At 42.6% G+C, this 21,412-nt stretch overlaps 1 protein-coding gene and 1 pseudogene across 1 annotated transcript; one reads left to right on the plus strand and one right to left on the minus strand.

Moving 5' to 3' along the window:
- Positions 1–15,633: 15,633 nt before the first annotated feature.
- On the plus strand, positions 15,634–16,422 carry GASA1 (GAST1 protein homolog 1). Its single transcript, XM_086421868.1, has 3 exons — positions 15,634–15,797; positions 15,906–15,948; positions 16,056–16,422. Exons 1-3 carry the CDS (start codon positions 15,699–15,701, stop codon positions 16,235–16,237), a joined length of 324 nt encoding a protein of 107 aa, XP_086277994.1. The 5' UTR covers positions 15,634–15,698; the 3' UTR covers positions 16,238–16,422.
- Positions 16,423–19,036: 2,614 nt separating this feature from the next.
- On the minus strand, positions 19,037–20,729 carry LOC147408788 (type III polyketide synthase B-like; annotated as a pseudogene).
- Positions 20,730–21,412: the final 683 nt, after the last annotated feature.

Genomic DNA, 21,412 nt, shown 5'->3' on the forward strand with positions numbered 1-21,412 from the left:
AATAATTGGCATAGTAAGAACGAAAATGGTTCCATCTTTAGAGTTTATGAGCGAATGACTTAACCAAAATATTTCATTGCTATGGGAAGTCTATTACATTTTGTTGTAAATATCGATTATAAAAAAACATTTTGTTATAAATAAACGTTCTCCTCGTAGATCCATTGTGGTCCTGAAATGAGAGATTATAAAATAATGGAAACAGCAGCCCTAGTTGCAGTATTTACAATCTGGTTTCTTGTTTCAGAGGGTGAAAATCAAGCTTGATCCACCATTAGTGAGTTATCCCAATGTTGGTGAATTTGGTAAGGGAGACGTAGAAATAATTCAAGATCCATTTAGTGGCCAAAACCTTTATCCTATTTGAGCCATAAATCCAACCTGTGTCAACCCCATTGCATGCACACATATGGCATTTTAATCGATTTCATATTCTAACTCTGTTGCAACCAAAAACTTCAATTCCTGGAATCCGATCTTTCAAAATCAAGTTAATAGAATCAATTATCAATTACAATTCCTTTTCAATAATTAGAAATATAATTTTTTTTTTTTAATGACTTTTTCCCTTGATGGAAAGGTGGTATGTGGGATTACCTGGTTCGTTGATTCAAATTTGTGATTTTTGTTCGTCTCTCTTTAACAAATCTGTTTTGGATGACAAAGAGATAGGTACTTAGCACTTGCTAGGTTGCTATTTTTTTATCTTCTATTATAAAATTGAGAGTATTTTAGTACTTATATAATAATATTTTTATAAATATCAAACACCTAAATGATATTTTTGTAATAATTTTTCCTGCACACGAAATAAATTATCCTTATTTTTTTTATATTAAAAGATAGAATAATAAACTTTCTTTTATAAATATTTATAAAAAATTAAAGTTGTGAAAGATGCTAATGTTTCCATGAAGAACTGAACGTTAATGTTCTCATATATAAAATCCAAGCATGTAAACAAATTACTACAACAATCATAAATTTATAACGTTAAAAGTTATATATGTAACGATATAAATTCAAAACAGGACATGTATAAAATAAAGTCTTAGATATCAGGTATTACATCACATACTAAAAATCAAAATAAAATTAAAGCACATATCCAAAATATATATTTAGAAAATTTTAATTATTAAGCATTTATATTTTTTTTTAAAATACAGAAAAAATTTAAATGTTTAGTTGGTGACACAGGTAGGAGATGATGAAAGAATCAAATACACTCTTCATCCATGATGATTCTTACACTAAAAAAAGCTAAAATTTATAAGATCGAAAATGTATAAGAGAAACAAAACATGAAGATACTATAAAAAAGTATCTTTAATTAATTCTCTTTTATATTACATGACCTACATTTACACATTTTTGGTATATCAAACCAAAAAAAAAATGATTTGAATGTGAGCACGGATTCCTTGATCTAGCTAGAAAACAAACACATATTTCTAACTTAATTTTTTTTCTTCAAGTTCTTCCAAAAGATTTACTTGGCTCAATTATGCCTACATCCATGATTATTGGGGAGAGATTTACATGATTTAGCCATGCTAACGTCGCTGACGAGGGTTCGAAAGTTTTCCACTATTTTGAAAATGATTACAACTTCATATTGATAAATCGTTATGTTTTCCAATCCTAAATAAACCCTTGTTTTAGTTATCTAATCTATATAACCAACTCACACTTTATTTATCTAATTTGAATTCAACTTTTATTTATTTATTATTATTTTAAATATCATATTTTTGAAGAAATTATTATCAAATTTGGATAAAAACATTATCTGAGAAAATTTCAAGATAAAAAAAATAAAAATTAAGACATGAATATATCAAAAAACAAATACTAAAGGGACTGCACATGATAGTATGGTGGACACTTAACTGACGTGGAGTCATGGTTTTAAAACTTGGTTTCACTTGATGTTCATGCCAGATTCCCAGTTGTATCAGACGAGTTTTCTGATACATTTAAGACATTTTGTTCAAAAAAATAAAAAATTAACATGGGGTTCAATATTTTGTTCAAAGAATTGACTTGTCCGTCCATCTGGTCCATGCCTAGTTCTGAGTTGACTTGGGTAATACTTCTTGATCTCGAACAAGTTTTGAAACCATGGGACGAGTTTTCAAAGGAATTGTTCTAAATGAACTTACTTGAACACTGCACTGACGTGGCAATATGAATAGAACCATAGCTTTCTTTCCTTGAGATACAAGTAAAAAAAATCTATGGCACAACTCATGTTAGCTCTGTGTCATGGGAATTCATTTAGGCATTATTTAGGTATCAATGTACGTTCGCACAAAATTTAGAAAAAGAGCCGTTCTACATTTAATGTGAGTACACTACATTAAACAAATAATAATAATAATTCTATGTCACACATACTTTTAGTAGGTGCACCTCTAAACTTTTAAATCAAATCTCTTGCAGAAGATGAATTAAACACCTCAATTCTTCTTTCTTCAAGTGATTCTACCTCTTTAAAGTTTTCAATACCCATATTTTTACAAATTAAATTAATGGAGGTTTATTTTAACCACGAACTTAGAACAAACTTAGTAAACTAATGAGATAAATAACAAAAGATAAGAAAATAATGGAATGAAAATGAATGTCTTATTTTTATTTTTTAGATTTTCGTCTATGTCGACATGAAAATAGTCATGTCAACAGAGGCCTATTGACGTGGAGCATCTCTATCCAAAATTTTTTTTTTTTTAAATTAATTTTATTAGTAAATACTATAGGCTTCTAGGAACACTTTACTTTTATGAGTTCTTATCGGTTTATAACAATCAACTACTGTGCATTGCTTTTAACTCAAATCAAATCTTAAATTTTATTGTTTTACCACGATTTACCATCATAATATAAAGTAAAAATACTAAAGAAGAGGAAATGAAGAAGATCTAACTTTTGTTTGGTTGTTTTGTTGCAAAGAAGAGGAGAGAAGTTGACGATGTTTCGTTTACTAATAGGTGAGACTATGACAATATGTGGGGGGAAATTCTTGAGCACGGACACGTGGCTCGATCAGGGGCCAAGATTAATGATTTGAGGTCGTAGCTCGGTTTATTAACCCCGACGAATGCATGTATTCTAAGCTCGGAACTGTGCCATCAGCTCGTAAGTCGGTATGACGGGTCTGACAGATGAGCCTGCAATGGACAGCCAGCTCTAACAACCCACGTCATGTCAGGCCAACTCTGACTTTCTCAGAAGTGATGGGGCAGTTGCAACAACTCCTGCAGCTGACATGTCAGGGAGTAAGCTAACTACCCCAAGTCACCTCAAGGGGTGGCACAGAAAACGATCAAGTTGAACGCCTATATAAGGAAGAAAACTATGGGTAAAAGAGGTTCGAATTCTCCTTCTCAAAACACATTACACTGATCAATTTTGCTAACTTGATCGTCGGAGTGGGCTGTTTTGCAGGTCCCCCGAGCTTAAAGAGAAGGAAAGTGTAGAGCCATTTCGTGCATCTACAATTTGGCGCCGTCCGTGGGAAACTTACAAGGAGAAAAACGACCAAAATGGGAAGAGCTAGAGGCGAAAATCGTGGAGAGCCATCAAATCCACTACCGGCAGACTCGCCCCCAAGCACGCCGGACCCAATGCTTGCAATGTACAACTTACTCACGGAGATGAGGGAGGAAATGCGCAGGGGGTTAGAGAAACAGAATGATGAGATAATGACCATAAGGAGGGAAAACGAGGAGCTTAGGCAAAGGTTAGGCGAGCGCGCGGAGACCGAAGAAGGCCCAGGGGCAGAGCAGAGTAGCGACCATCCTGTTCGAGCGGCAAGAACGGAGGTAGATTGGACTGAAGATTCAGCAGCAGCAAAAACGCAGCAGGGAAGCTCCGAAGTTAAAGAAACCATGACGAGGAAGGAAGTGGAGGAGATGCTCAAAAGGAGGGATGAGGAATTCGCGCGAGGAAAGGATCCCGCGCAAAAGGTACGGAAAGCAATTCGGGAACTCAAAGGGACACCATTCTCGCAGGCGATAATGAAGTCAGAACCACCCAGGTCATTCCACATGCCGAAGTTTGAAACTTATGACGGGACGCGAGATCCCATGGACCACATACTGCACTATAGAAGTCAAATGGTGATGTACCAAAATGATGATCCGTTGCTCTGTAAGCTGTTTCCGTCAACCTTGAGGCTCGGGGCCATGATGTGGTTCCAGGCCTTACCAGCTCGGTCCATTACGAACTTTTCCGAGCTGGAAGAAACGTTCGTTGGGCAGTTCGTGCACCTGCGAAGAAAGAAGGTCGGAGTTAACACTCTATTTAACCTTCGACAGGAGCCCGGAGAGAGTATTAGGTCGTTCGTAACCCGTTTTCGAACGAGAGCCCTGGACGTAGAGGGCATGGACGAGGCCACAGCATGCGCGGCGTGCATCGCTGCGATAATCCCGGGAACACGGTTGCATGAGTCCTTGATCAAGTCTGATCCTACTCGTCTAGAAGATTTGTATGCGAAGGTGGAAAAGTACATCCTGGTGGAAGAATCTGTGAAGGGCAGAAGAAGAAGCACCCAGACAGTGGCTAACAGCGAAGGAGGAGTAGACATTTCAAAGGTACCGACCTACCCCGGAGTGGAAGGAAGTAAGAAAAGGCGGAGAGATTCGAACGAGCAGTCGTGGTGGAAAAGAGGCCGAGTGTATACCCCGCTCAACGAAAAACTATCCGTAATACTGAGGCACATAAGGAGGGAGCCCGATTTCGTTCAGCCGCCACGGGGGTATAAGGGAAAACCCGGAAAGCCATTCTGCGAGTATCATGAGGCTGAGGATCACCCTACTGAGGACTGCTACAGGCTGCGCCATATCATCCAGGATATGATCGAAGCAGGGAAGCTCAAAGGTTATGTTTCCGTGGGAGGAAAGAGAAGTGGGGAGACTACCGAGAGGGCTGAGCGAAAGCCCGAGCAAAGAAGGCCAGCTAAAGGAGGGCGTCGAGAGGCGGAAGAGCGCAGGATAGTTCATACCATTACAGGATTATTAGGGGCCGAAGTGCCGTCCAGGCGGGAGATTCGAGAGAAGGTAAAAAAGATCCGACATATGGTCGGGGTTAACAGTGTGGCGTCAGGAGTACGGGTAGTTGGAACGACAAACCCCGGGGCAGATCCCCGGGCAATCGTATTCACAGAGAGTGACCTAAGGGGGACGGCAGGGCCCCATCAGGACGCGTTAGTAATCGCGCTCCCAGTGGGAAACGTCGAGCTCCAAAGAATACTTGTGGATTCGGGGAGCGCGGTGGACATTCTCTTCCTAAGCGCGGCTAAGAGAATGGGGGTTTCAGGTAGTTTGGAGCCAACACCGACCCTCGTCTATGGGTTCAACGGTGCCGCTAGCAGTTCGGTAGGAGAAATCACACTCCCGATCTCGGCAGGGTCTAGAGTGGTAATGACAAGGTTTGTGGTAATAGATGTAGACTCGGCTTATAACGCGATCTTGGGCCGGAGATGGATACACGAGATGAAAGCAGTCCCGTCAACCTATCATCAAGTTATTCGTTTCCCGGGAAAGGAAGGAATAATGGAAATCAGGGGAGATCAGGAGATGGCGCAGAGGTGTTTTCACCTGGCTTTGAAGCAAGATCGAGGCCCCGAGGCCGTCCCACCGAAGAAGAGGAAGGTAACTCCAACTGTCAATGAATCTTCGTAGCAATTACAGAAGCAGCCGCTGCGCGAGCAGCGAGTAACAGTTGAGGAAGTCGAAGCCGTGGATCTCGGGGGCGATGGAGGACAGATAGTTAGTGTTGGTACCACGATGTTGCAGGAGGAGAGGGCAGTACTACTCCAACTTCTGAGGGCAAACAGGGATGTATTCGCATGGTCATTGGAGGACATGCTTGGGATCGACCCGTCGGTGGCGTGTCATAGATTAAATGTTGATGAAAGCTTCCGACCTATTAGGCAGAAGCCACGGAGGTTGTCGCCGCGCCTCAGGCAGGGGGTGAATGAGGAAATCGAAAAGCTTTTGAAGGCCGAGTTTATCAGGGAAGTAGAGTACCCAGAATGGATAGCGAACATAGTAGCAGTGCCGAAGAAGGATGGAAGGGTGAGAGTGTGCATTGACTTCACGAACCTGAATAAGGCGTGCCCAAAGGATAGCTTCCCGCTGCCAAGGATTGATAGGTTGGTCGATGCCACTGCTGGACATGAGAGAATGTCGTTTATGGATGGATATTCGGGGTATAACCAGATCCCCCTAGCAGTGGAAGACCAGGAACGGACATCATTCATTACCGAGCAAGGGCTGTTCTGTTTTAAAGTTATGCCGTTCGGTTTGAGAAATGCCGGGGCAACTTACCAGAGACTCGTGACAAAAATGTTCGAAGGATTGATCGGGAAGACTGTGGAGGTATATATCGACGATCTGTTGGTAAAAAGCAAGAGAGCGGGAGACCATCTGGCAGACCTTAAGCAAACATTTGATCGGCTGAGGGGTTTCAAAATGAAGCTGAATCTGAAGAAGTGTGTCTTCGCCGTTTCCTCTGGGAAATTCCTCGGGCACATCATCACCAGGAGAGGTATCGAGGCAAACCCAGACCAGATCCGGGCGTTGGTAGAAATGCCGAGCCCCGCTAACCAGAAGCAGGTGCAGAAGTTGGCAGGGAGAATAGCTGCGCTGAACAGGTTTATCTCCAGGGTGTCCGATCGATGCCGCCCGCTCTTCGTGTTATTGCAAAAGGAGAAGAATTTCACATGGAGTACGGAGTGCGAGGCAGCCTTCAGCGACCTAAAGAAGTATTTGGGACAGCCACCGATCCTTAGCTCTCCGGAAGAAGGAGAGGAGCTGGGGATTTATCTGGCGACCAGTTCATCGTCAGTAAGCTCAGTTCTCTTTAAAGTTGAAATGGGACGGGAATATCCTATCTATTACGTCAGCAAAACTTTGGGCGTATCGGAGGTTAAATACACCAAGACGGAGAAGGTAGGATTGTCGCTCGTTTACTCGGCGCACAAGCTCAGGCCTTACTTCCTTTCGCACCGCATCCGAGTTGTCACGGACACCCCGCTGAAAGAGATGATGCACAGATCTGAAAAGTCGAGGAGGATGGCGAGGTGGGCTGTAATCCTCGGAAAGTACGACTTACAATTTGAGTCCCGGACAGCGATAAAAGGGCAGGTATTGGTAGATTTCCTTGTGGATTTCCCGGTTGAGGATCCGAACTGGGAAGAGTTGGAGAACGAAGATGAAGGGACGGAAGAAGTGGAGCTGTGGGACAAGCAGGCAGGATGGAGAATTTTTGTCGATGGATCGTCAAACTACTCAGGCTCGGGGGTGGGAATAGTAATTGTAACACCGAGCAATGATAGGTTGGAAAAGGTAATCAAACTCGGGTATGGGGCATCAAATAATGAAGCCGAGTACGAGGCAGTTATCCACGGGCTGAGAATGGCAAGGGAGTTGAAAATCGGCCGGGTAAAGCTATGTACCGACTCCCAACTTATAGCAAACCAGTGTAACGGGAAATTTGAAGCAAAAGACGAACGCATGGCGAAATACTTGGTCTCAGTTAAACGGGAGATTGAGAAGTTCGACCAAGTGGAGATATGCCAGATACCCAGGGATGAGAACAGGCATGCAGACTCGTTGGCTTACATTGCCTCAATGCTAGGAGAGACGGAGGGACGATCTTTACCAGTGGAATACCTGCCTAGAGCAAGCATCGAACATGAGGAGAGGGAGTGCGCGCAGGCCGAAAGAACGCCAGGATGGATTGAAGAATTCACTCAGTATCTGCGCACAAAGGTTCTGCCCGTAGACAGAGGGGAAGCCAGAAAGTTGCTTCGACAGATCGGGAAATATACTCTTGTTGGGGAAGAACTGTATAGGATGTCCTTCGGGGGACCACTCCTCAGATGCCTTAATAAGCAAGAGTCCGAGCTCATAATGGCGGAAATCCACGAGGGGATCTGCGGCAATCATTCGGGAGGACGGTCGCTCGCCAATAAGGTTATCAATCAGGGCTATTTCTGGCTAAGGATGCAGGAAGACTGTAAGAGGTATGTGAGGACCTGTGATCAATGCCAAAAACATGCTCCCATGCATCTGCAGCCAGCCAGTGAACTCCATCCTATGAAATCACCCTGGCCGTTCTCGATATGGGGAATGGACATTGTGGGACCTCTTCCTCGGGGAAAGGGGGGCAAGTTATTCATCCTAGTAGCCACGGATTACTTTACTAAGTGGGTTGAAGCTGTTCCCCTTACACGGATTCGGGAGGAAGAAGTTATCAAATTCACGTGGGAGCACATCATAACGCGGTTCGGGATCCCTTATGCACTAATCTCTGACAATGGAACTCAGTTCAAGGGCAATCGCGTACAATCGTACTTCAAGGAATACGGAATCCGTTCTCTGCAATCGTCGCCAAGATATCCACAGGGAAATGGCCATGCAGAAGCATCAAATAAGACAATCCTCGCAAACTTGAAGAAGAAGCTGGAGGAACACAAGGGAAGATGGGTAGACGAGCTACATAGTGTCCTCTGGGCTTACCGAACCACGGCGAGGAGGGCAACAGGATTTATTCCGTTCGCACTAGCCTACGGAACGGAAGTCGTTATTCCAACCGAGATACAGGTTCCTACAACAAGGACGCAAGTGGCCGAGACCGAGTTCAATGACGAATTGGTGGCACGAAATTTGGATTGGTTGGATGAGACACGGGAGAGGGTCATAGAAAGATTGGCACGGTACCAGCAAGTGTTGAAGAGGTCTTATGACCGGAAGGTGCGTCCCAGAGGGTTTAAAGTCGGAGATATGGTTCTACGAAAGGTATTTTCTAACACCAAGGAAGTCAATAGCGGCAAGCTTGGCTGTAACTGGGAAGGCCCATACATCGTGCGTAAGGTCGGGGAAACAGGCGTGTACTACTTAAGGACGCCGGCAGGGGAGGAGATTCAGTCACCATGGAATGTATTCAATTTAAAGAAATATTATCAATAAAGCCATCTTTGTGCCTATGCCTGCTGTTCAAGGAAAAGCCTTGGTCCCATCACGGGGACCAAGCCCAACTGAGGAGTTGGTCCAAGGGGAAGCCTCGGCTCCTCCATAGGAGCCGAGCCCAACTGAGGAGTTGGTTTGGAGGAAAGCCTTAGTCCCACCACGGGGACCAAGCCCAACTGGGGAGTTGGTCTGGAGGAAAGCCTTGGTCCCACCACGGGGACCAAGCCCAACTGAGGAGTTGGTCCAAGGGAAAGACTCGGCTCCTCCATCGGAGCCGAGCCCAACTGAGGAGTTGGTTCGACGGAAAAGCCTTGGTCCCACCACGGGGACCAAGCCCAACTGGGGAGTTGGTCTAAGGAAAGCCTTGGTCCTACCACGGGGACCAAGCCCAACTGGGGAGTTGGTTGGGAGGAAAGCCTTGGTCCCACCACGGGGACCAAGCCCAACTGGGGAGTTGGTCCAAGGAAAGCCTCGGCTCCTCCATCGGAGCCGAGCCCAACTGAGGAGTTGGTTCGACGAAAAGCCTTGGTCCCACCACGGGGACCAAGCCCAACTGGGGAGTTGGTCTGGAGGAAAGCCTTGGTCCCACCACGGGGACCAAGCCCAACTGGGGAGTTGGTCCAAGGGAAAGCCTCGGCTCCTCCATCGGAGCCGAGCCCAACTGAGGAGTTGGTTCGACAGAAAAGCCTTGGTCCCATCACGGGGACCAAGCCCAACTGGGGAGTTGGTCTGGAGGAAAGCCTTGGTCCCACCACGGGGACCAAGCCCAACTGGGGAGTTGGTCTGGAAGAAAGCCTTGGTCCCACCACGGGGACCAAGCCCAACTGGGGAGTTGGTCTGGAAGAAAGCCTTGGTCCCACCACGGGGACCAAGCCCAACTGGGGAGTTGGTCTAAGGAAAAGCCTCGGCCCCTCCATAGGAGCCGAGCCCAACTAAGGAGTTTGTCCAAAGACAAAGCCTCGACCCCTTAACAAATGGCCGAGCTTAGCTGAGGAACTCATCCGAAATTAAAAACCTGGTCCCTAATACGGAATCTGATTTAGAGTCAGAATTCCGGATCTTCACTGGCATGAGCCTAAAGAGTTAGGTATAGCTAATTATTCCGTTTGTTCTTTTTAAGTATAATGCCTTAACAGAAAAACAGAAAAGAAAAGCAAGAAGGCACGAGAGTCGACGAAAAATATGTACATTTATATATTTACATTAGGATTACATATGGAGTTACAAAAAACATGCTAAAAAAAAAAAAAAAAAAAAAAAAAAGAAAAGAAAAGAAAACTATTCGCCTCTACAATCGCTACCACGGCATCTTCGGGGGCTTGGATGTCCACTGGTGCAACTGGGGCTTCGGGAATCGGCTCGGGAGCAGCCGTTGGTGTGGCTTCCGGGGTCACCTCCGGCCTTTTTGCAGCGGCCTCGGCTTTCCTTAGCTTCGCCTTCAGCTTATTATAAGCCGTCTCCCAAGCCTCCTCTGAAGAATCCAGCTGGGCTTGGAGGGAGTTGAGCTGATCCTGGAGTGCTCTCTCCTGCTCTACCTCCTTCGCCTTCACCAGCTCTTCTAGGGAAGAGATCTTCCCCTCCGCCAGAGCTAGCTTGTCTTTATTCTGCTCCAGCTCGGATAGTGCGCTATCCAAGCTTGATTGGAGTTTCTGGGAATTGGCCGCAGCCGCATCCCTTTCAGCCTGTAGCTGATGGAGGCGACCTTCCGTGGACCTAAGGCTGTCCACGGAAGCATCGCGGGATTCCACGAGCTTGGCCACGGCGTGTTGCACCTGATAAGGAGAAGAAAAGAGTTTAGATGGAGGGATTAACCAGATATTATTCGAACCAAGGAAAATAAAAGGCTAAGATGAAAGCTCACCACCGCCAAAGCTCGGAACGCTTCGTTCGAGAATTTTGCCGAATCACCGGCAAAACTCTTGCGGACTTTCTCCACGTCCCGCGGGAGCGCGGAAGCATCGAAGATTGCCCTTGCTATGGTCGGGTCGGACAATGCCGAATCTTTGTCCGACATCGGCCTACCCCTGATGGTGGGTTGGACTACCCAGGGAGAAGGAGGCGCGACCCCCCTCTGCACCGATCCAGCAGAGGATGCCTGCGATGGCTCGGCCGGATGGCAGGCCTCCTCCGGAACTTGAGGAGGGGGCAGTTGGAGCACTGGGGCTGGGGAACGGGGCCCCCTCCTCAACCTCTTTAGAAGAGGTTGATGGTCTTCCTCTTCTTCCTCCTCAGGATCGGCTTGTCTTACCCCGGGAGTTACAGTTGGTATTGCTGGGGGAACCACAACAACTTCCTCCTCCTCAGAGTCGGAGGCGAGGACCGGTGGAGGACGTTTAGATTGCAGGGCCATTTCTGCTGGGTGGATTGACGGAGGTAGAAAGGCCGTGACTTGATTGTACAAGTCGGGGTTGGAGAAGAGGTGGGTGATCACTACGGAGTCTCCCGGGAACCTGTCTTTGGCCTGGCCTGCATAAGTCGGACGACACATATTCAGTCTCTAGGCAAGAGAATAGAAAAGAACAAGAGGAGAAACACTTAGTTGCATTCACCGTGGGTGTTGAAGAAGGAATAGGCCAGGGAGGGAAGCTCGTCACCTTGGGCGTTCTCCCACTGACCGGACAACTGTATGGGGAATAAAAACCACTCCTTGTCCGAGTCAGGTAACTCGACCAAGGAAGGCTTCCCTCTCTTCTTCGATAGATAGAAGAAGCCCGGCCTATTCGGGCACTTCTTCAGAACGAATTGGGCCCGGATATCCCAGAGCCCTAGCTGGAGGCCGTCCTCCAGCCTACTGTTCATGTGCTCGAAGGCACTAATAAGTCGGAAGAAATTTTCGTTCATTTGGCCGGGAGCTCTCCGGTAAAAATTCAGAACCTCCCGAGTCAGCCTACTCAGAGGGACTCGGAGGCCTGCTCTAAATTGCCCCCAGTATACCACCGTGGTACCTGAAGGACCTTCCCTGAGCTGTGTGGCCTCATCCACGTAGGACAGGCCCACATTGGCTGGGACACCGAATGTGTCCCTCACCATCTCTAATGGGGGACATGCAGGGGAATAAGATTTCCCCCTGGCCATGGAGGAGGACTAGAAAAGGAGTAAGAAGAGAAGCTAGAGGAGAGGGGTTGCCTTGACTCTATTACCTTTTCCTTTGCCCTCTTCCTTGAAAATGATCAGAGACCTCTCGCTGAGCAGCTGACGACCGGAAGGCGCAACAAAGGCAGGGCAAGGGCACAGCAGATGTGCGAGCAGAGAAAATGGGGCAGAGTAACGGCAAGGAACGCGAAAGTGAGTAAGAATGGGGAATGGACGAGATATATATAGGCAAAATAGGCCTCGAGATGCGTGCCCAAGATCAACGGATGGGGTTTCTCAGATGGGTTATGATAGGGTATTAAATAACGCTGAGAAACCCGATATGACCGTTCGCCCCATTGCACGCGCGAACGAGCCATTCCCCGGGCGCCACGTGTACACCACGCAATAATTGCGCCGTTTAAACCAACAGACAGGACGCGAACTGCGATGATAGCCCAACCGACCGCCGCCCTCGAAAAGTGAAAAGGCTAAGTAACGATTCGCCATAAAGATACCATTAATCTTAGCTAAGACCCTATAAGAGGCACCCACGTGTCAGTTTTCGTTATTAATATTCCCGAGTACCCGATCATGCTGCCCGAGCCCTCGGGAGGGGGTATTGTAGGGGGAAATTCTTGAGCACGGACACGTGGCTCGATCAGAGGCCAAGATTAATGATTTGAGGTCGTAGCTCGGTTTATTAACCCCGACGAATGCATGTATTCTAAGCTCGGAACTGTGCCATCAGCTCGTAAGTCGGTATGACGGGTCTGACAGATGAGCCTGCAATGGACAGCCAGCTCTAACAACCACGTCATGTCAGGCCAACTCTGACTTTCTCAGAAGTGATGGGGCAGTTGCAACAACTCCTGCAGCTGACATGTCAGGGAGTAAGCTAACTACCCCAAGTCACCTCAAGGGGTGGCACAGAAAACGATCAAGTTGAACGCCTATATAAGGAAGAAAACTATGGGTAAAAGAGGTTCGAATTCTCCTTCTCAAAACACATTACACTGATCAATTTTGCTAACTTGATCGTCGGAGTGGGCTGTTTTGCAGGTCCCCCGAGCTTAAAGAGAAGGAAAGTGTAGAGCCATTTCGTGCATCTACACAATAGATGAAATCGTGAAAGACATATGAATGGTGGGTGCACTTAATATTTCTTATTATTAATTTTTGTTGTTGATGTTGTTAAAATGTTATAATTTTTAAGGTGTACTTACATCAAGTGGTAGGTGCAAATAGAGCACCCTTTCTCATTTAGTATTTGTGGCAAAACAATTGAAAAAGCCATAAATTCCCATCATTGCCTCAAATAAAGCTGATGACGTGGTATTAGGTGATACGAGAAAGGACAGCTGTAAATCACCAACTTTGGATCAGCTCGAGCTAGATACAGCTGTTTTGATGCTGTGGGCCCCACTCATTCGACCATAAAAAGGCTTACCTTCCTTGGTTCTCCCTCTTCATTTCACCTAAACCCTGTGTTCGCAAAACCGACAAAGTGATAAAACTCTCAAACCCGCACGTGTGGCTATCGGCTTGGCTCGACTGCTCAGCCGTTAAAACTGACTTATGGGGAGAAGGATAACCTGCATTTCGTAGTACACTAATAAGTTTGTGCGTTAACCCTAGAAGGTTAGTTCTCACAGTGATCAGATATAAAAATCGACAGTTGTTGACTCACATACGCTCATAAATATTATAAACCTTTTACAAAGTATCTCCATTTCTTATACATTTTTTCTACCTAGTGAGCCCATGCCTTGTGATTGATGTACGTTGGTGGCAATTTTTGCATGGGCCCCGACTATAAAAATAATAATTGGTAGCCATTAATCATTTACAATGACATCAATGCCGACTATTTCTGTTGGGACAACTGATGAATTAGGTTATAAGGATTCCCAACCTAAATGGCGTTAGTGTGGTCCAAATAATTTCAGATAACAAATTAGGTGGATATATAATGTGATAGTAAACTTTACAAGAATCACATTTGTGGTGTAAAAGAAATCCAACTAAATAAGAGTTAAATCCAATATTTTAAAACTCGTGTTGAACTGATTGGACAGGGTTTAGCTAGACCCACACGCCTTCATGGGTTGAGTTGATTGTAAAAATCCATTTTTGAGATGGACAATCTATGCAATTGAATTTCTTGGGTCGATGATTCCATCTACTTGATTGTGTCACTAAATGAATTTTAATAAACTTTGAGTTTTAAAATTTGAAATTTCAGAAGGTAAAAATGATAATTAATCAGGACCCTACACGTGTTTTGATCAAGATGGCGATTAGGAGATTAAAAGAGTGGTCACCAAGGATAGGAGATGCCTAGACTAGGTCAATAATACAAACCTACCCGATAGGGAGTCAAGACAAAGATAGATGTCTGCCCTTGATAGCAGGGCAAAGCAAACTAGTAGATAAGCTTAGATCTCGGTCTGTGCATCAATTTTTAAGATCTACGGAGAATCTAAAAAATGCAGGAGCGTAAGAAAAATAAATCTAATTCGATAAATATCCCTTTGATCATGGGATCCCCCATGATAAGATCCCTATTAACAAGATTTAAAAAGGAAATCTTTTTCTTGGAAAATCTTATATTAGGGAGAAGGGATCAAAAGTGAAGGGTATCTTTTTTTTTTTTGACTCTACACTCAAAGGAAAGAGTAATTTGAACAATCTTTCTTTGTAATTCTAATTTAATTGTCAAAGAATTATAGACAGATACAACACCGGTGCCACCACAGAGGAGTAAAGAGCATTTTGACATAACTGGATAGCAAAGTAGTACAAGGTAAGCTCAAAATTACTTCAACAAAAATCTAATAAAAATATAAAAGATCTATATTTTTGAGTGTATATATGTATACTTGATTTCTATTAATGAGAAATATTTATATGAATTTTACTAAGAAAAAATCCTCCAATTTTTCTTCAAAATTAATATTCTTAGTAATGTAATATTTTATTTTTTGGGTTGAACTGACCGGGTCAATCGAATTAATGACAGGTTCAGATTTTAAAACATTGGCTAAATCATTTTAATAGTTTATAAGAGATCAATAATTGACCACGCATCTTTGATCATCACAAAACGTTAGGCTTGGTTGTCTCATCATGTTAGATTCGAAATAGACCATCTAGGATCTTTGACTAGTTGACCCCGCAAAGTTCATTCATGCAGAGCAGATGGCCAAAATCATTGTTTCCTACAGTTTTGTTTTGCACACATGGCAATCAAGGAAAGTGTTGCCGGACGAATTTCTGACCAGCTAAACCGGGTCAAAACTGACGTATAAGACTCTCTCGCATAGGTCAATCCAAAGACCAAAAAACAACCCCACATCCTTGGTAGATCATGACGTCATACTTCTACAAGCTGAATTGATGATCGAGCTGAGCCGCTAAAGCGGCTAAACAGCAGATAAAATCACCTACGTTTGTTTTCGAGTTGGCAGTATGAGATTGTTGTCGGCCTCGCATGCCTCTGCCTCAGCCCAGCTCAAACACACTAAAACTCTCTCTCTCTCTCTCTCTTATACACTATAAATAGAGCCCTTTCTTCCTCCCATTTTTCCAACCAAAGATTGAAAGCTGAGAGTTTGAGAATCTTAGGAAGTCCATCTACCAAACATGGCAATCTCTAAAGGTTTTGTTTCTTCTTTTGTCCTATCTCTCCTCCTCCTCCATCTCCTTGAAGCACGTCTTCAGTCTGTATCTCATGATCAAATGGTACACAACTCAACTTACCTATAATAACACGTATTTTTTTACTTAAATTGCTTCATCTTCTTCAAAACAATGGTCGCTTAACATGTGTTACTGTGTCTCGAGTTGTAGATTAGCAGCAATGATGCAAAGAGCTCTCTTATGCAAACCATGGGTATCTATTAAATTATAAAATTTATACTACAAAGTGCTCTATATACCAATATATAATACCATGCATCTTACTTACGAAAATATTCATATTTGTCCCATTTCTTTCAGATTGTGGTGGAGCTTGTGATGCCAGGTGTCAGTTGTCATCGAGGCCTCGCCTATGTAAGAGGGCTTGTGGGACCTGCTGTAGCAGGTGCAATTGCGTCCCCCCAGGTACTTCAGGAAACCTAGAGTCCTGCCCCTGCTATGCTAACCAGACCACCCATGGTGGTAGACCCAAGTGTCCATGAACAATATATATCCACTATCACCATATATATTAATATAAGAGTCCACCCACTACTGGATTTCTATAATCTGTTGTGTAATAATAAAGAGGAGGTTATAGTTGTTGCAAATTAAACTAAAAGTAGTAGAGTTTCGAAATGGTTATAAAAATAAATGAATTAAGTTTTTCTCTGTTTGATGATGTAAATCTTTGGCTTCTTTCACTACTACTTAAATGCTTTTAAGAGTCCCCGGGGACTGTGAAGAACTATAGATGACTCGTACATCCCACCAATGAAACGAATAGGCAAGTCAAGTGTATCGGACAAGATTTAAAATCATGATTTATTTTTCTCATTGTTGAACGAGACGACTCAAACGTATCAAAAAACTTGTCCAAGATGACTCGGTCTCGTTCATGGATGAGACCAGACGTCAAAACGAGTTTTAAAACCATGATATAAGAGGGTTAGGAGGCTTAATTGGGGTGTGTCACACTTGAGAGTAGAGGAAATTATACGCTAAACACTCCCTCTCACCTATAAGTGTGGAAATAATCGAACCCATGAGCTATATAAATTTAATGCTTTGAAGTCATGTTAATCAACCAACTACACCAAAAGACTGATCTCTTGGAAAAGGGAAGAAATTTGAATATAAGAGGGTCATAGACTTAATTGGGGTATCTCACTCCTGATGAGAGTGGAGAAAAGTATATTTTTAACACTCCCCCTCACCCGTAGGTGTGTAGAAAGAATTGAACCGTAATCTATACAAGTGCAACCTAGCGCTTGGATGCCATGTTAACAAATCAATTATTCCAAAAGACTGATCCATAAGAGGGTCATGGGGCTTAATTGGGTTATGACACACCCAACAGAGGAGGATAATATATACTCAACAAGGACTAATAAAACTGGTCAGCATACTGGCATGTTCAATTTCTTGGGATCATAGAACTCACCTTGAACCCCTTGGAGTGACACAAAGCTTGCCCAAGACCAAATCTTATCAAGAAAAACCTTAAAGGATGTTTGAGAGTATCAAACGAACGGTATACATGAGAGAATATTCCTGGGGATTATCTAGAAATGCATCTCTAAAATAATTTGCATTAATCTGTCTGTAAGCCTATGTTTGGTAGAGCTATCTAATTAAAAGTGCTTTTGTGACTTTTAACTAAAAAAAAAAAAGTAGAAAAGAAAATGCAAATGAAAATGAAAAAGCACATTTGGTTTGGTCATTTAATAGAAAGAAAAACAGTTTCATTTCTAATGAATACATCACCTCGTGATATCCTAAAACATGATCGAAAGCCACAATTATGTAGAGGATAAAATTCTAAGAATTTTGAGAATTTTTTTTCAAAAAAAGTTACTTTTTACAATTGAATTTTAATTTTAAATTTGGGAGTTCAATGACCGTCCATTTTCAACATCTTGGATCAAGTCTAAAATAACGTTTTCTTTTGATTCTTGAGGGAGTTCGATGCTTTTCCTCGACGGAAGTCACAATAGCATTTTCCTTCTCTTTTTTCTATTTTGAGATATCTTTTCAGTTTTCTTATACATTAAAATTCTACTAACAACCTAAATCTTTGACCTAGGTCTTCTGTGAGAGGATGAAGAGAGTATACAAGTGCTTTTTTTTTTTGTGCCTTTTTAACTGAAATGCCCTGCCCAAAATTTGTTATTTGTCAAATCTTAGTTGTCTTCAACGTCTCAATGACAAGTAAATTCATTAATTTAAAACTCAAATACAATACCTAAATAGAAAGATAGTTACAGAGAGGGAGCGGTTTGAATTTTGAGGGGTTCATAACATAGTCACAAAATTATCTGAATTTATCAAAAAATAATCTTTTAGCCCCCTCAAAGTTTCGAAGTATCAAGATTTTGCCAGTTTCTTGACACTTCAAGTCCTCGATGGGACCAAAGTACAAAGGTTCTGTTGAAATCTTGATTCTTGAAGTCCCCAAAGTACAAAAGTTTTCCCAAAATCTCCATACCTCAAAATACTGAAGTTCTAGCAAAATGCTGATTTCCAAAGGCCCCTAAACCCTGAGGTCCCCCCTAACACTTTTCCCGATTCACAAATGAATTTCCAAAAACAAATACCTAATTTAAGACCACTTTGAAGTCACTTGAAAAAGAAAAATATGATTTAAATGTGAAGATCAATTAATCCAAGTGACCATTCACGCTCTTTACGAAACAAACGAATGGTGGTGATTCTGTAAAAGTAATCCATGTTAGAAAATTCGGGTGTCTACAATGCATCATCTGGTCCACCTAGTATCTTGTGTTTAAGGAAATCCGCTTGTCTACTGTGTGGGAGTGTCTTTCTTGACACCGTTTTGGCTTTATTTTTGCTTGATTTTGTGGGACTTGAATCAAATCATAGTTGATTTTGCTATTTTAATAAGATTTCCATGCACTTCTTTTGTGCTTTTAACCCTTGGCCCTATAAACATTTACCCACTAATTAATGCCATTAACAGATTATACATATCTTTGAGATTGTAAAGTTGTTGAGGAAAATCCAATCCAAGAGGTTTTATGATGAATTTTTTATCCTAAACACAATAAATATATATTTCTTTGTAACAATTTTTCGCATAGTCCCACTTGACCGTGGTGTTCTTGAGTTGTACAATGTATAAAGCAGGGACAATCCTCTCCTTGCAAGTCAATGAGTTACAACAGATAACAGATAACCCTCTCCTTGAGTTGTCCATGAGTTAGGCCCATGGGCTTTAACAACAATAACCGATAACAGAAATTCATGTAATTATAAGAGAAGCTGTCTGGATGCGAATACAAGGTAGAGTGGTTTATGACTTTATTCTAAACAAGGAGGTTCCTTGCAAGTACACCCTCAAAGGTAATTCCAGGCCCAAAAGCTAATATTAAACCCCACTCACAATCTTCTTTCTTCTCCTTCATTTTCAAGCTCTCCTCTATCATGTACTCCAAAACATACACAATTGTGCAACTACTGGCATTCCCATAGTCCATCAAAGCCCTCCTACTAGCAATCGATTTCTCAGGTAACAAATCAAGCCTCTTCTCCAATCGATTCAAGATCACGGTCCCACCAGGATGAACAGCCCAAAACATCTTATTATGGTCCTTGCCATTGAACCCAATAGGTTCCATCAACTTACCACACAACCCTTCAATATTATCCTCAGTTATCTGAGGAAGGTCCCTCCCTAGCTTGAAATTGATTCCCTCTTCCGTGAGTCACCCGTCAATGATCTTCTCAGTGTCCTGCAAGAAGTGCTGGATCGCTGTGTGCAGCTCAAACAAGGGCGTCTCGATGCCTAGTACAGGTTCGGTGCCAAGTATCACAGCTCCCGCGCCATCCCCAAAGAGTGCAGCCCCAACTAGATCATACGGGCGATTGACATTCGGTGGCTTGAACCAATTATAGTTTTCTCAGATGTTGCAAGTAAAACACGGCTACCTGGGTTGTTCTCAGCAATGTCTTTGGCGACATGAAGGCCTACAACACCACCCGAGCTACCCATGAAGTATACCACAACACGAGAAAGTTCAGGGCTCAGACCAAGGCCTCTTGCAAGGTATATAGGTCACCGCCGGTTAATCGGGCTTCACTCGAAGAGACGTAGACTAAATGGGCTATATCCGAACTAGGTCTTCCCCAGCTCTTGATGCATGATTGTGAGGCTTCGATGGCCATTTTTGTGACTGCCTTGTTAGATATGTCGAGACGTTGCTTTACAGTGGGGAGGCCTTCAATGGCTAGCTCTGGGTACTCCTTTAGGATCTCGTCTGACATGACCACATACCTTGTTTTAACTGTTGTTGTCTTGCCTACACAAGCCAAAGTCGATCAAATTACGGTTATATCAACGTTAACTACTGTCTATAAATTGGTTGAAAGTGCGAAAACATGTATGATTTCATGCAAAGATTAGTGTATTGGATACTAAATGAAGCATTAAACAGGCTTTACAATCTCTAAGATTCATTTAATCAAATAAAAGAGATTTAAAAAAAAAAATTGGTATGGGTGAAACACAATATTTCTTGATATCCATATATATTTTTTTCGAAAGTTTTGAAAATTTTCTCATGCACATTGATGTTAAAAGGTTTGATTTTTTTAATTATAACATTTATTTTAACACTCAAAAATAGTTTTATATATTTAACTGTCTACATTATATATATATATAATTTTATTGACTTAAAACCAATACTTCCTGATGTTAATTTGTTGGTTCCATTTCTTTTTTTTTTTTTGGTTGGAAAAATTGAAATACATTGAAATGGAAGAGAATTTTAAACCTAAATTTTTCTTAAATTCTATATATAAAAAGAAGTTAAAAATAAGTAGAGAATTACAGAGTCGAGCCAACTTTTGCTTGAGATCCAGATCATCACACGTGGTGTGCCTTAAATACTCACCAACGAGCAACTCCTGCATCACAAGCTGGTGAGGGAAGGCCTTGCCTAGAGCCAGAACAGTAGTCTTTCCTGGGTTGTCCTTCTTGGGGAGAACTCCTTATTTTGTCTCTCCTTCACTCCCCATGCTTGATTCTTTTCTTTCTCTTATTATATAGAGGAGATGAACCCTTGTTATTTTGGAAGAAAACAAGCCCACATTGGCAACATAAATAGTCACATTACATGGCATATATAGTTAAATATGTGAAATTAAAGTGCTCAAAGAGGATGTGGTTTTTTTAAGTTTTAAACTTGTAATGTGAGGGAGACTATGAAATGTTTTCTACTTATTACTTTAATGGATTAGTGAGTAGCAAGGCATTCATGGATCAAAGAAGGTGTAGTTGGAGAGTAAGAGATGCTTTTGATCTGTTTTAGAAATTCAATATGCATGCTCCCACATTCTTGAATGACTAGATTTCTCCCATCTGAAGTGGTCAGACTTGAGGAACACCATCCATGCTTGTTTTAGAGTTTCTGTCACGGCGTCTAGATTTCGTTAATGGAAATTACAGTAATGACATGTATGTTGAGGATTACATGCACTTTTTATGGTTCTAATGATATCTTAAACCAGTTTATCTCACGGTGGGGCTAAGTTGCGAATTCTTCAATGTATGCCTTATTTACCTTTGAAAATGTTCCTAATAGAAAAGCCAAAACCTCAGCTAGAGCCTTTAAGAAAACAAAATGAACTTTGGCTTTTGATCATCTGGTCCTCTA

The sequence above is a fragment of the Akebia trifoliata genome, chromosome 2, assembly GCF_017979445.1.
Source record: "Akebia trifoliata isolate Shusen 1 chromosome 2, ASM1797944v1, whole genome shotgun sequence".
NCBI classification, from domain to species: Eukaryota; Viridiplantae; Streptophyta; class Magnoliopsida; order Ranunculales; family Lardizabalaceae; genus Akebia; species Akebia trifoliata.